At 39.9% G+C, this 16,851-nt stretch overlaps 1 protein-coding gene across 2 annotated transcripts in view; it reads right to left on the reverse strand.

Moving 5' to 3' along the window:
• The window catches only part of LIN28B (lin-28 homolog B), an 89,155-nt gene that overhangs the window by 34,744 nt on the left and 37,560 nt on the right, over positions 1-16,851 (reverse strand). For both annotated transcript variants that reach the window (XM_035888824.1, XM_035888817.1), the window contains exon 3: positions 5,258-5,442. In XM_035888824.1, coding sequence (XP_035744717.1) covers positions 5,258-5,442 — 185 coding nt within the window. The remainder of the gene's footprint in view (positions 1-5,257; positions 5,443-16,851) is intronic.

Genomic DNA, 16,851 nt, shown 5'->3' on the forward strand with positions numbered 1-16,851 from the left:
GTGTCAGGGAGGAGGAGGTGTTCACATTTTACTTTCTGAAACACCACCCTTGAGTAAGGTCCTTTTGCAAGGCTGTATTTTTAGAAATCAGTGTAAAAACCATGCAATTTCTGCATTAATTCTGTGCCAGCTTCCTCTTTGAAAATGGCAGAACTGCGAACGCGACCTACCTCGGAGAAAAGCAGGAAAATTCAGCCCTTTGACAGCGACATGCTGACACCATTTTGTGCCAAGAACTAGAACTCCCTCAACTTTTCATCTGTTTCTCTGGATGGCTAGGCACCCTTGCTTCGTCTGACCCCCATTTTACCCCAGTGCTGTTTGGGACCAGGTCCCCAGGGCAGGAGCGGACGTGCCCCCTGTGTCGTAGTGGTGTGCGGTGACCGCCAGCCTGGCTCTTGCCTCCCAGCTCTTGGGCAAAGGGACTCTGACAGGCTTTCCCCATCCAACTCAGCCCCACCTGTCTCTTAAGCACGGTTTTTATGAACTTCTCCCATTTTGGTACTAGTTCAGGGGTCTCCTTTCCAGCCCATACCACTCCCATTATTCACATCTCCTTCACAAAAAAATCTGCTTGGCTTGAGCTGTAGGAGACTTTTTTATGAAAATTAAATTATACACTTGAGTGTGATTCAGTCAGTAGAGATGGAATTGATATGATCTCAAGTTTGAAGTGACTGTATATCACGTGACTTTGCTGTCCTAAACTAGCTCTCCTAGTCCAAATGTCCTCCACAGCACTCCACCATGCCATCATCTCTGCCTGCATCACACTGGTTTAGTGGCTGTTTGTGCAGATCATGAGCTTTTAAAGAAGACTTCTAAGATTTTGTTATTATAGTCTGAGTTCAGATCATCTGCAGAATGTCTTCAGATATTAAATCCGTTTTCCACTTGACTCAGACACAAACTAATTTTAAGTGACAGTTCATCATTCAGTATATTATTTAGTTACAGCCCCCCTTCCCTAAGTGGCTGTATTTCCACCCAGTCAGTGGTTTGGAGATATGTTTTTCTTTATTTGAAAATTATGCTTTTGGTCATGTCCAAGAGTTACTGGCGAACACCATTTATTACATCTTAACATAAACCCACTTACTTTCTAGTTGTCTCTCCTTCATAGATGTCTACATTGGAAAAAGGTTTTTGAAGTGTTACAGTGATGCTGCAGTGCTCATTATTATTTAGCCAACTGAGCTAGAAATACACAGCTATTTCCACCAGCCATATTCCCAGAACATAATTCAGCATCACCATTTATCCAGTGGCAAAGCTTTGTTAAGCTCCCTCATTTCCAGCAGCTCCCAACTCCCTCTCTCACAGTTTACTTGCAGGCCTGCACTATAAACGAAGTCAGTGAAATGTTTAATGTGAAAGCCAAAAATCTTACAACGTACTGCTTACTTTTACATGTTTAAATCTAAACCACTTACTAATACAAGTCACACGTGCTAGAAAGCTTCTCTGCCACAAGTGTGATGTTAGCAGAGGGTAGCATAGGACTGAAATGTCATAATTTAGAACTGGGAGATGGAGCTATACCCTTAATTATTTCTTCCTTGTACTTTCCTTCTTGCTTTATTTTATTGCTTCCATTTTGGTGTATAAACTTCAAAACCAAAAAAGAAAAAAAAAATTGTCATCCTCCTTGTCTCCCCGAAATATTCTACTTGAAGCAAGTACCAAGCAGATACAGCACTACAGACACTCTGCTGAAAAAATATCCAACTTTGAGCTCCTACTAGGAATATTTGCAGATATTGCATAATACCTCTAGGTCCCAAAGATAACTCCAGGTTCTAGTCCTGTGAGCATCATGCATCTTCTTTGTTAATATTGTGCCAAAGGTCTGTGGCTCAAATTTATTTAAACATACACTGCACTAAAGAGTATTTTCCCAGCTATATAAATTTATAAAAATTACGTTAAATAAAAATTACAACTGATAAAATGTTTTACCTGGTTTCAATTTAGGCCACATACAAACTTGGAGTGTTTGATTTAAACAAACAAACAAAAAAGAAAAACCAACCAAACAAAAGAGCATAATTTTTTTTCCTTCCTTCCTTTTCCCTCCTCCAAACCTTATTCTGAGGTGGTGGGCTAGCTTCTGATTTCATTTCTTTTACTCTAAACCAAGATTTCACAGACTTGTCTACAAGTTACTGAGCAGGTGATTAAGGTGTGAATTCAGAGTGCTTTATCTTTTCTGCATCAGCTCCCTGCGGTCATTCCTAGAGAGCAGCATAGCGTACTTTTTTGTCAGCTCACAGTCAAAGTTGAGCAAAATGCACTCTGTTCAGCATGTGTTAAGAGCCCCTACAAAGGGAGCTGCAATCTGCCGCAGTGTAATGTGTTGCAAATTCATCCCCTGGCTTACCTAGGTAGAAATCAGCCCCAAGAACTGCCACTGTGTGTCTCTGCCATAATACACCACTTCTGAACCCAGCACTTGTCAGATGGAAATCCCATCTGAGTGTTGTTTAGAAACCTCCCCTCTAGCCCAGATTACTCTAGAGACTATGAAAAAATATATACATAAGACACATGGGTATTGCAATAGCTTAAAGTAAGGTCTGGGAACTTAAAGCGTGCAGGCTGCTTAGAGCCGCAGCTTCATTTCACATGGACCACAAAAGACTTTCCCTTCCTCGTACTGGCATGTGCTAGCACAGCCAACACCACCCACAGCAATTACAAAGCCTTCCCACACATGTTATAAAATTACTGTGGCCCACAGTAATGCTGAAGGGGAAATGTTATCATAGCAAGGTCCCCACAGCAACAAAACTCTGCAAATTACAGAGACTCCAAGTCTATTGTGGAAGCACCACAAAATCTACCAAAAAGCACCAATATTTGGCAACCTCAGTGTTGTGACTTCTTTTTTTCCCTATCTGCACATATTGCTGCTTTTCCCTTTCTTTATCCCACTTTTGCTATCTCTAACTCTGTCAGTCTTCCCTTCTGCCTTAAAATCCCACCTGCGCCATTAATAGAATCATGGGATCCATTCAAATGGGATCCATTTAAAAAGATGCCATAAGGCTGGGCCCTCACACTGCTACACTGATAATGCAGAAAATAGATAAACACAAGAAGGTGGAATCAGCTCTCATAAATGGAGGCAGTTCTCAGAGTACTACAGCAATCTTCAAGAAATTTTCCACTACACATGTTGGAGATGCACTTTTTTTAGTGGCTACGCATTCAGTCAAACCCACTTTTCCTTTAAGCAAAGACACTGCTCCTCACTGAGTGATAATGTTAATGCTACTTTAGACATTTCAAGTTTCAGACTTTTTTGCTGTCTTATGACTTAAGCATAAGAATTTTGAGACAGAAGTGGGTAGATGTTTTTGCCCACGTTTTCATATTCAAATTAATTCAATTTTAATTTTGAATTTTTCCTTCTTTAAAGGCAAGTGAACATGAAAGAGTACATTGTCTTATGGATCACCTGTCTGCACTGTTTTTTAGGTTATATCTGTTCAATTTTTTCTATGCTTTAGCTACAAAAAACATCATTGAAAGTACGATTCATCTCACCTAACTTTAGAGACTTATAAGGAAAGTATCTACAGCACTGGAGCTAGACTCCCTTTGTAGTCCCTGAAGAGAAACAGCCACAAGGCAAGATTCATGCCCAATATTTTAGATGGTTCCCTAGGATGAAATGGATTGCACTCTGAAAGCACTGCTTCCTCTGCGTTGACTATACTGTGCACTACAGGTATCTACATTTGTTCAAATCCCTTTCTTCTTCAAAATGTAGTTTTTCCTGGTCTACTTACAATCTGCCCATTTAAATGTCAAGGTTTTTGAAGCAAGGAGTGCCTTTCTCCACATTCATGTGCAATATGAAACATCAATAACAATGGCAATGCTAATACCCTAAACAGATTGGTAATTACAGTCCATGGAAAACCAATGGTTTAAATAAGAACAATACTGGAAGCCTAGCTCAAAAAAAAAAAAAAAAATTTTTTTCACAGCCATTGCATGCAACACATGGCCAGATATGGTGAGCAATCAAAAAGAAAGCTTTGTCTAGCTTACAAAGTCTCTCCTTGTTGTGGTTATGGACTCTGATCTGTTACAGCAGCAATAAATTTTGTTCATGGCCTTTAGCTTTTACAAAGGTGAAAAAGGGACAACTATCATGTTGTCTCCAGTCCTTAAAAAAAAAAAAAAAAAAAAAAAAAAAAGAGAAAAGAGAATAAAAAAAGCAGCCTTTTAGCAGAGGTGGGGACAAGTGGAGTTCATCTGTAGCCAGCAAAGGCTTCTGATCCCTCCTTTCTCAAGGCTGGGCTACACTGCCTTTTGAGGTGACCCCCTCTTTCCCAAGCTACTCTTTGCCTCAGAATTTGCATTGGAAGAGAGCCACCTCTCAATCATGCCACACATCAAATACTGCAGGAAAAACTTGGCTGTTCAGATATTCTTACTAGGACCCTTCACAAACTATATATTCCTCTTGATCTCAGCCATTACAGCTACCGGGCTGGGCAATACCATGAGGAAAAAAGGGAGATTCACCTAAATACAAGAGCTTTTGAGCAGGAGGGCTGTCCTTGGGCAAGTAGGTGCAGGTGGCTTCATAGTGAAGAGGATTACAGAACTTCTTCAAGCCATCAGAGGCAGAAAGTAAAGCAAAAGAAGCGCAAGTCAGAGTGCTGCTCTTGTGTATAAAGAAGCGCAGCTCTCAAGATTAACCTGGAATTTGTAAAACACTATTACAACAGTTCTTCAGACCATGAGGCATTAAAACTTTTGGAAGCACCTGATACTCTGTTCACTAAGTAAAAATATAATTAATCAAATTATGTACATCTCAACCCTGACTGCACCACCTACACTTTCTTCTGTATAAAACTACTGATGCACAGTTTAAAACCCCACTGCACACAATAGTCTCTTTAGCATGCACAATTCTCACCGAGACATGGTGTTATTTCATCTGTATTCAGACTGACCTCCCTTTTCAGTCTAATAGCAATATTTTCAAAATAATATTACACTCCTTTGCAGGCTCTCTCTAATTCAATAGAACTTCCTCAAGTAAAACCAAGTGGGTGATTTATGTAGTTGTATAGATACAGTTTAATAAGTTCAATCAAGCTACTAGACTACATGTAAAAGACAAATTTACATAGCAGGGTTTCCTTTCACAAACGAATAAATGCCGAAAAAGTAATTTCAATAAAAACTCACAAAGAAAAAAAAGAGGGGGGGAATAGCAAAGTAAGGTAATTACCTATCTCCCTTTGGTTTTCTTTTTTGTACTGTCTTCCCTTTGGGTCGTCTTTCACTTCCTAAACAGGGGCTCCCACCAGGGCCTGTTACCCGTATTGATTCAAGGCCTTTGGAAGATTTCTTAAAAGTAAATTCCACTGGTTCTCCTTCTTTTAGGCTTCTAAATCCTTCCATGTAAAGCTTGCTCTGTAAATAGGAAAAATACTCTTGGTTACCATTGCCTTAAAAACAATATTTACATTCATAATCAACATGACAAATTATCCTATCTACTATCCTAGAACACATAAAGGTTGAGTAACAGTTTCCTCTGGGCGACCTATAGCAGACAATACTACAAATTATAGTCCTGGATACACTGAAAATACTATTCAACACTTAACAAGCAACAAGAACGTATTTTCAGTATTGACAAAACTGAAGTAACATTTTCCTTTTCTGTGATGAATGCTACAGATGTAAGCAGCAGGGAAAATGCTGTATTCTTAAAACCCCTGTTTAACAGGGATTGGGAACTGAAAAGGCTTTTTTAGCAAAATGGAAAGAGAGCAAACATTCACTTCAGAGCTAATTCATTTATTATCAAAATTACCATAATTCATATTCCTTGTTTCTGGGACATGGCTCTGCTGCTCTGAAAATGAATCAAAGATACAACAAGCACAAGAAGCAGGAGGAAGGCACTCTGAAAGAAGTCCACTGAAACAGACAATTCAAATATCCCTAGTGAGCAGCTAAATTTCTGTTCACTACCCCAAAAATCTTACCTAGTTAGCATGATTTAGGTATGGATTTGTATTTTCATTCACAGAAAAGGAAATTATTATCACTAGGGCAAGTGAAATAAATACTGATAAATCTTTTGATAGTACACTGTAGCAGCACAATCTCCCACAAGCTGAAGTCAAGAGGAGTTCACTGTTGATTTTGATGCCGTGAAAATTTTTATCTCCATTCCTAATAAATTATGTACATTAGTAAGTCTACATCCCAGGACAAATCTGATGAATCAAACTCTTAAATAAAATTATCATCAAATGAGACAATTTTTTGGGGAAAAAGATACAATGACAGACACTGTTTTTTTTAAACATTTATTTTAGAAGTTACACATTACATAAATGAGATCAGTTGGACTCACAGAGGATATTACAAAATTTCCAAACACTTGTAGTTTTTGCAGGAGAGTTATGAAACGTGTTTTCTTCCTTTGCTCATGAACTCTTCATAGCAAAGAGAAAAATGTATCCTGACTGATTCTTACTCTGTTCTCCAGCATTCACTTGGACAAACCATGGAGTCAAGAAGGGAATCTTCACTGCAGGTGCCATCCCACTCAGTCACGTCAAAAAGAACCGAGCATCACTCTACTCATCTACTACGCCACCAGTGCAACTAGGGAATGTGTTCAATTCAGATGGCAATCCCCAAGATGGGCTCCCTGTATTCATTTTATGGGTATGGGAGGTCTGCAGCACCAAGACACTATTTTAGCAGAGCACAAGAAGTCACACCTACAGAGTTCACAGTTCATACACAAAGGGGGAGCTGGTCTGTTCACATGGATGCACGGAAAACAGGACACAAGACAACAGGCCCAAGCTGCTTCAGGGGAAACTCCATCCAGACATGAGGAGAAGTTGCTCACTATGAGAAGAATTAAACAGAGAAGCCCAGAGAAATATTTTTCTTTGCTGGAAATAGCTAAGACTCAACTTAGCAGGGCACTGAATAACCTAATCCAAGGCCCTGCTTTCAGCAGAAGATTGGACCAGATGATCTCAAGAGGTCCCTTCCAACCTAGACTTTTCTGTGATTCATGTGTCTTAATCCAGAGCTGAATCACACTGGGTGAGACTGGAAAATGGGATTCCAGTTCCTAGTTCTGCAGCAAAGTTACCTCGGGGAACCCATGTCACTTAACTCCTCCCTGTCTTTCTAAAGAGGGACACCACTGCAAAGTACCATAGCACTAATAGACCAAGTTAAAAATCATAAAATAATTGGGGATACTTATTTTAATGAAACCATGAAAAAGCACACACACCTTTGCTTCCAAAAACCCCAGGTACCAGACCAGCTGAATTCTCAGTCTACCCAGCAGCAACCACCCATAACAGAGCAAGACTACCCATGCCAGTCTGACAGAGGGACACAGTTGCTTATAATTTTTCCAGCAGCCAAAAGTAAGCAAGAACACAGCTCCACTGGTTAGGACAAAGGCTGGTTTTGCTTATCTAGTTGTGCAGCACTACTACATGTGGCTCTTCCACCCAATGTTGTAACAGTGTGAAGCATGAGACAGAATTGACTTTCTAGGCGAGAGGTTGAGTACTATTTAAAAAGGCAGGGGGAACACAGTACGGGACACATACACACACAAGAAAAAAAGTATATAGTATCTGTTCCCTGAATCATAAGCTTGGCTGTTTTTTGAAATGAAAATATAAGGTATGAAAAAGGAAATATGCACATTTTCTCACTAATACAACTGGAAGACAGTCATTCTACATCAACCAGTGAAACAAGCCATTCAGGAAGGCAGTATTATTTCAAGCAAGCCCTCCACTTTGAAATGTCTGTATAGCTTTAGGGGGATCTTTGTCACAATGAAGAAACATCCAAGGTCAGAATATGCCCAAAGAAGACACCACCACTCATCAACTGAAACAAAAGATTCTCCTGTGGTGTGAATCCATCCCTACCTAGGTCCATCCAAACCTCTTCAGTCTTCAGCAGCCACCAGAAAAAAATCTTGTTAAAAGGAAAAAGATCTGGACAACATGTATTTTGTCCCAAACTAAAACATACAGTTAAATGTTCCAAAACTAGATAATCATGACAGCACAGATGGGTGCTAATCACAAGGAGAACCTCAAGCAGATAAACATAACCCCTTATCTCCCAGTAATACTTGAACACGGCATGGATGATCTTGTCTTTTTTTTGAATTACAACTTAATGAAGATATAGTTAAGTCTCCACAAGACTTATGTGTTTTTCCTTTCTGAGTTTCACTGTTGTAAAACAAATGCCAAAAGGTTGACATCTGATACGCACATAACATTAGGTCTCCTACTTTACTTCAAAAGAAAGAAAATGCAACCTAAATTTACGCAAATTTAAAATGCAACCTAAACCAGGGCATTATCAGTACTCTAAAATGTTTTTATTTTTCTCATTTCACTTTGAGCAACAGGACTTTTATTTCCAAACAAAGCACTATATTTACAAGTGGGATTTTTTAAATATATTTAAAAGGCAAAGTAATGAAACAATTATGCTTTCATAAATCACATCTTCTACACATGTACATTTTTTGGCTTTTTTTTTTTCCCCATGCACTTTTAACAACAGAAAATGCTGAAAAAACCACTCCAAATTACTTGCACAGTACTCTCCTTGAATACACCTCAACAGCTTTTCAATGTTATAGATGGACCTGGTGCCATCTGACTTATTGTGTAAATGAATACTACCATGCTGTCAGCCAACTCACGGTGAAATTCTCTGAGGGTGCAACAACAATTCAAAGCCATCGTGAAAAAATGGCACTTGGAAACCAGCAAAATAAATCTAAAACCTGAATCCCTCTTAACTTGTCTGAAGAGTTGGACAAAAACATCGGTGAAGTTGATAATTTAATGTTGAGAGACCTAACTCAGTATTTTCCTCACATTACTTAAACAAATAAAACCCACACAATTAAAAGCAGCCAGAGTTTCAAGTCAGTGAACCATTTCTAGAGCCCCGAATGGGATGTATGGGCACACTGCCAACGAACAAAGGGAAAAACTTAAAAGCAACATGCTTTTCCTTCTTTCTCTTTCAGCTGTCAGAGACTTTGCTGTTATTTTTACCAGCAGTCAATACAGTGATTTCAGACTAGAGCTTTATTCTTCTCCTTTTTTAACTTGACAGTGCCATTTCTAATTTTTTATAGGTATCCTATTATTTCTTGGTATTTTAGCCTATAATGTAAAGTCTCTGTCACAAGCAATGGCTTGGTCCAAAATGCTGGCAATTTCCTAAGAGTATTAGCAACAACAAAAAATAAGAGTGGAAAAATCCATGATCAGAAGTTCTTGGAAAGCATTTCCTACTATGAAACAAAAATCAAAGCATAACAAATATAAACTGTATTAGCAAGATGGTCCTGAAGAAAAGTACCACTTCCTGGGCAGTGTCAGGGAGTGCTTACAACTCTCACCAGGCTCTACAAAAGAAAGGAAGTTTGGAATTAAGGATCATTACAGGGGCCCGATCGCCTCTGATAAGTGTGCATTACTTTTATTAACGTGTCAGGAGGGAAGGAAGAACAGGGTCCCAGTAAGCCCCTTCTCACAACTTCTTTTCCATTTCTAGTCCAGTTCACAGGGCTGCGAACAACCGCTATCTCGGACATTAAATTCTTTAGAAGGGGTGGGGGTGGGGAAGTTATTCGGTGGCATTCTGTTTAGGTAATTTATTTTCTGTATCTTTCATTTCTCCCCCTTTTTATCTAGTGATTGATTGATTGCTCAGTACAATGACCAGATGCCACCAATATGCAGGGTTTCCTAAAGTAAGGAAAAGGTTTTCCCTCCAAAATTATCTACAATTAAGTCCAGACATGAAGGAAAGCATATCCTGAAGCCCAACCGCACTGAAGAGAGTAAGAAATTCTCTCTAAAACAACCTTGTACAGTTCTGTCAAGAGCTAGCAAACTTTGAGTAAAGCAAGAGTACAGAGTAAGAGGACACAGCAGTGAAACAATTTATACTGGATCTGTACTAGTGCTCTTACCTGCATTAGGTGAAAACCAGAATTTAATTTGAACATTGCAAAGGTTAGGGGAAGTGCTGCAAAATAGTATCAGTTGCATGATACAACTCCTGCTGCAAGGATTTTTGCTGTCCACCAAATGTTCATTTTAAGGAGGTTTGTGAAGATTATGTATTTTTGCAGACAGAATGCTAAACCAAACAAAAAATCCGTTACACTGAACAACAGCCCCTCCGAGAGCAACGTGCAAGCTCTGCTGCACTAACACGGAATTCAAAGGCCAGGCACCCGTAAGACAACTCGCCATTGCTCCTGCTGACCTCAAGGGCTTTTTCCTGCTCCTAGCGGCTTATCTTGCACCAAATCTGGCACTTCTTGGTCCTCGCCATAAGCCAGTTTAACTCACTAATCTGACAGGAAACAAACGCAGTTTAAAAAGATGGGGGAGGATAAGAGGAAGAGGAAGCAGGGATAGATTTTTTTTTTTTTTTCCCAGTAAGCTAAATCTACTCACAGAAAGGTTCAATGAGCTCCAGGGCATACACAGTGGAAACAGCAACTTCTGGGATCAGAATATGTTCCTTAATATTTTACGTAAAAAAGAAAAATCTACAGTATTAATTTTTTTTTTAAGTTCAACGTAATCTAAATTAACTTTACTTTAAAAATAAAGCTATAAAACAGTCTGTTTCTCAAAGATTTGCACTTCACCTCTTAGGCAATGAAGAGCCAAGTACACTACATGTATACAATGTTTATTAGATATGGCAAGCTTTTGCAAGTAACTTAAAAGGGAAAGAACTGGTACATAGGCAGTTACTCCAATGGAGCTGGTACACTGCAATTTCACATCCTTATTCACTTGGAATTTGTTTCTGTCTTGAATTTCCACCTCAACCATAGTCATGTTCCCATCACCTTGTTCCCATTCATCATCCTGTTGCTGTCCCCACTCTGCTACTTTTCTTACTGAGAAGTGTACAAAGGTTTATTTAGCTTTTAACCAAAAGGCGCCGCTCTAATTCAAAGCCACCCTCCCTATACAACAGAATTTCTTCTTCCTCAATTTATTCATATGTCTAAAGAAACTTTCACTAACTGCTTTAACTCTTAAGAACTTTTAAGTAAATTCTAATCTGGCTTAATACTTTCAGTTCTTGTTCCACTACAACTTCCAAGAAGTGACTTCCTTTGATAATCTACCTTTTCTCTACCAATATCCCTTACAGGAAAAGGTTCTCTGCTAGAAGGATTCGGTAATTTCCCACAATTCTTATTTTCCTTTACTTGGGATTCAAGTCGAACCTTTTTTCTGTTTAAACCTCCAGTAGATCTCACCTATGTTCACTAACAAGTTGTCCTAATTTAACAAATGCTTGCCTTAAAAAATTTGTTACTGACTTTTTATCATCCCATTTAACTTAAACCAAGTTAACCCAGTTCATGTTTTGTCTTCACTTTTTAAACAATCAGGTTTTCTATAAGGTCAGCAATTCCTTACAAGTCCAAAATAACACAATTTCTGTTCTGAATTACTCTTTTGATAAGAAAAGTATTGACTGTCATGTACAGAAATACCACATCATTATAATATCATTTGTGCTAAATATAAATCTGGCCTAATACATAGCCTACCTATAATGTTATTATTCCTACAGTATTCCTCTCTCATAATATTGTTATTACATTGTCTGTATATAAATCCTAAGTTAGAGGTCTACAACAGGTCTTTTGTAATTCCTTCCCAAACTGATTTTGACCAAACAAATTCTACTGTGTCCATGCTACTGTTTGTTTCTTTACATGGTGCTACTTCATTCACGACACCTTAGTAATTTTCTGCATAATTTTCAGTATTTGTGTTCAGGCCATGAATGCTATTTGACCATGTTTCCGCTGCCTCTATATCTGGTTACACATTCAGCACTGGCTGTTCTAGTTTTGTATACTAATGAAAAGAGTCTGGATTATAAACATCTCATTTGCTTTTCCTCCCTGACTTCACCCTCTTTTCTGGCTAAAGTAAGTGTATTTTTTTGCTAGTGTAGCACCTACACAACTAGTCTGCTACTACTAGCTTTTGCCCTTCCTTTGCTCCTTTGCATACACCATCTGTGTTACTGTATGTGCACTTCTCATTTACCCAATTTTCCTTCTTCTGTGCTTTAATACCAGGCATAAAAATCAAGCCAGCTTCTTCTCCTGTTTCTTAAAGTATTTTCTCACCAGTCATGCTAGGCACAAGATAAGAGTTTTAGGACTCAGTTCAGTCAATTCAAAACGACAGTTCCTCTTCCCCCACCTCATTCTCACATTGACTCAGGAAGAAAACCGTTTACCTCTTCTTGGTAATATCAGGTTTTCTGCTATGTTTCAGAAACAGAGTCAAAAAAACCCACCAGCACACCTCAAAAGCAGCCATGCGAGTGTGAAACCATGGCAGGTAAGGCTGTTGTGTGCAGCACTTTGCCAACTTAGATTGCCTCAGTGATCTCCTGAAACCACACTGTTAATTCCAGACAGTTTATAATACCCTCTGAAGTCCATCCACTGGGAGACCGTCAAGAGAAGATGCTTCTCAATTGTCAAACACCTCCAAGCTCTCTCCTCACAAGCGCTCCCTCACTACTGGCTGACCACACTGCCTTTGGGAGGCCCACGGAACCCCCCAGGATGGAGGCCCTTCCCTTCCTTCACCCACCACTGAGCTATTCCACCCACAGGCAAGCACAGGTGCTTCACACAACTGAAGCCACCTAATTTTCTGTTCCAAATAGTCATCTGCTATAAGGCAGTTTTGCAGAAATCCAAAGGCTCTTTCTACAAAAATTAGGAACAAACGAACACGACCTTTTATACAATCAATAAATAGGGCAGATTATCCTCTTTCTATTTTGTCTGGAGCCCTGATACTCAGTTCATCTTCGTGAAATGTTAAGTGCAAAACTTCCTGACGGGGGAGAAAACTAGCATGGCTAGACTGTGGGCATGGTGTACCTCTTCCCCCAATGACATGCCATACGCTGAAAAATTCACGACAATGGTGAGCTGTGTACTTTTGTAGTGTCCACCTAGGCAGAGTATTTTTCAAGCCTCCTTGCAGTTAAAAACCCAAACAAGCCATTCTTGCAGCTTGTCTTCTATTACCTATTACCTGAAGAAGGGAGGTGCCACACAGTCCTAGACCTTCTTTTCCCCCTTCTGGGGAAAAAAGAAAAAAGGAAAAAAAACAAGAAAAAAGCAAGAAAAAAAGTGTGGGTCACCAGAAAATCCATGAATGCCACCAAGTTCGGTTCTTTCATTTCTTCTACAGGGGATACAAATACACTGAAACCTGTATGAGGGATGTGGCTGAGCTGTCTCCTGTCTGGCATCTCTCCTGTGAATTTAATGGTGAGGACAGAACACAGTATGGTTATGATTCACTCATTTTAAAAGCACACTGAATATACTGGAACATAGTTCTCCTCTAACAGATCAAAAAATCAGCCGATTTCAATGTAGATCGCCCCATAAACACAGGTGGAAGAGCAAAAGCACAGGAAGGCGCAGCGTACAACCCACACAGTTTGCTGCATTTTTCAAGTACTGAAAACGTACTCTGGTAGAAAGCACGGACTCAATGGTAGAGTTATTTCACCTAAAACTAAACCACAATTTCCTCCAGATTTACTACATCTCTCTGGCGTCGTTAACCACATTTTCAGAAACAACTGCAGCACCTCTATTTTCCACGCCTGCCCTATGATGTCTATAAGCTTCATTTCTGTGCTCCTCTATATACCGCCATGCATGGGAATGACAATCCCCTACGCCAGGAGATGTTTTAGCTATATAAAGGTTTCCTATCCACCTACCTCTCCACCTCCTACGATCCCAAGAGACTGCATATAATTAAAAAGAATTAGGCTCAGATTTTGCTCTGCTAATTCAGGTGTAGCAGGATCTCTCGCTGCACATGCACCTTTTCCTTCCCCTGCATAAAAGTGGCCTGAAAAAGAGTTGTGTTTTCTTACTGCAGGCCCTTAACATCCATCTCTGGGAAGCTGTCCGTAACCTTTAAATTGGATACCAATAGTGAAAAATAGTACCAGGAAAATACTGAGAAAGCAGTTCATCCACCTTTTCGCATCCCAGCTTTACATGAGAAAATTCCTGTCTCACCAGTAAGCAGAGGAGTGGCTAATGCTGTGGGCAACTACAGAAGCCACAGGCTGACGCTGAAGAAAGGCATTTCATACAAATGATTCAGCAAGTCAGCAGTATAGAGAGAGTCCTGAACCTGTTAAGACAGTTCAGCTCACCCTATTCTCATAGCAGAATATATCCTAATTATACCAACCTGCCTCTTTCTTCACAAAGCATAGCCTAACAGGTAGCTACCAACTTTGCAGACCACCAGGGGACCAGCACCTGGGGAGAGGGTAGCTGGGTTGCGTTGTAAGATATAAGCTAATCCATACCCAGGACAGAAAGGATCTTACTTGTGAGCAGTAAGTTGAGGTAGGACTGTGGGGTGGGAAGAATGGAGGTAAGAGAGAGGATGGTGGTTGGATCATGCTGGAACTCAGCAACTTGACTTCCTCAAGGGGCAGAGTACAGGGTGGTGGATGGGCTGGGCCATGCTGAAAGACATGGTAGTAGCCTATGAGGAATGGGCGAGGGCAATGGCCTGGCTGACGATTCAAGCTAAAACTGATCTGTGGAAAAGAAGTGGCTGACAGTTAACAGTGACTACAGGTTCTCAAAGCCACAGAAGAGTCAAATCCCCTCTCTTCCCAGGCTCCGAAGGCACAGGAGCAGCTCAAAGTCCTGGAAGCAGAATGAATGTTTACAGCCCAATCCCGACAGACTGTGCTACCAGTCCACCCCTGCCACTACCTCCTTTTCTTTGTCTTCTTCCTCTGGTTGGTCCCAGCAACGTATAGGCTAGAGCCCAAAGAACTGTCCTCACACCATCACTGCCTCCTTTCCCAGGCCCTGGGCTGAGAAATGGAGCCCACCGGCCCAGCACAGTGCCACAATTGCAACCTCACCTCCCCGCTGTGGAAGATGCCTTCTGAAAACTACCATCAGCTGCATTAGCAAAAAGCCCCTCCATGCTTCAGTGACCTCTTCTAATTCTTCAGAGAGAAAAAAGCTCTCTGCTTGAAAGCTACTGCAAGCCGGGGAGCAAGGGAGTAAGTGAGCATGGATAGTATTTTAGCCAACTGGGAGTAACTATGCCCTAAGGAATCACAAGGTTAAAATTCATTATCTTGTTAACAAGAACCTCTCTTAAACTATTCTCAAGCTTTTGGGCAAATATTGTTTTAATTTTTATGGTACAGGTGTCCTTGGTTCCCACTCAGGACTCATATTGCACTGTGCAAGGTCTTGCACAAATGATACAAGAAGGCATGGTTTATCAACAGGCAATACACCAATGCTGCTAAACCGTTTGGAGGTCAGAACCTATATTTACTATTTAATTCAATCTATTTAACATGCCAATATGTAAGTGAAACACAAAAATAAAATACTGGTCAGAATACCTGTTTACGAAAATCAAAGTCACCTTGCACACAAAAATTAGACAATATCTGACAAAACTGGTGGGGTTCAAATGCCATTGCTCCTAAAGCAAGTAAGTGATAAATAGGCTGAATTTTTAATTGGGGCTGCTTTATTTTTAACTTGTAGTTATTTTCACAACATTATTGTCATGGTTTAACCCCAGCTGGCAGCTCAGCCCCACACAGCTGCTCACTTGCACCCCCCACAATGGAATGGGGGACAGAATCAGAAGAGTGAAAGTGAGAAAACTCGTGGGTTGAGATAAAGACAGGTTAATAGGGAAAGCAAAAGCCACATACACAAGCAAAGCAAAGACTTAACTCCCTGCTTCCAATGGGCAGGCAGGTGCTCAGCCATCTCTAGGAAAGCAGGGCTCTATCGCACCTAATGGTGACTTGGGAAGACAAATGCCTCCGCTCTGAAAGTCCCCCCTTCTTCTTCCCCCAGTTTATACCCTGAGCATGACGTCATATGGTGTGGGATACCCCTTTGGGCAGTTGGGGTCAGCTGTCACGGTTGGGCCCCCTCCCAGCTTCTTGTGCACCTGGCAGAGCATGGGAAGCTGAAAACATCCTTGACTGGTATAAGCACTGCTCAGCAACAACCAAAGCATCAGTGTGGTATCAACATTATTCCCATACGAAGTCCAAAACACAGCACTATGCCAGCTACTAGGAAGAAAATTAACTCTATCCCAGCCAAAACCAGGGCAATCATCTGTACTGTAAAAATAAAACACTTTTTTCCTTTACTATAAAAGCAAAATGAGACAGCAACATTTATATTGTACTAATAATTCCTGACTTATGATTCAAGTTCTTTATGCTTTTTTATTATGGTTAATCCTTCTTAGCTATTCTTGTATCGTAGATTATACATTTACTAATTTTTTCACTTTTTTAATCTAGTACTAGATCTATGATCCCATCAGTTCTGTCAACTTATAGTAAACTATATCATAATTTTATCAGAATTACAAATATTGATTAGACATTCAGATATTTGAATAAAAGAATACTTTCATCTTGGAGGAAGAATGAACACATGGTTATTTTATACTTCAAATCTTTATCACTTTTTTTGGATGGAAGAGAGTTGCAGATCATATAAATACATGACGGTTAAGGTATTAGAGAGCCGTGAAACTGCTAATAAAAATAATAATTAAATATAATAATAATAAAAAATAAATGTCTAGCAGGGTCTGGACATAACAGAAAATGAATGGGTAACTTCAAATTAAGTTATTTTTTAGAAATACCTTAGCAGTAGAA

Source organism: Egretta garzetta, unplaced genomic scaffold (genome assembly GCF_000687185.1).
Source record: "Egretta garzetta isolate BGI_Z169 unplaced genomic scaffold, ASM68718v1 scaffold10, whole genome shotgun sequence".
Classification (NCBI taxonomy): domain Eukaryota; kingdom Metazoa; phylum Chordata; class Aves; order Pelecaniformes; family Ardeidae; genus Egretta; species Egretta garzetta.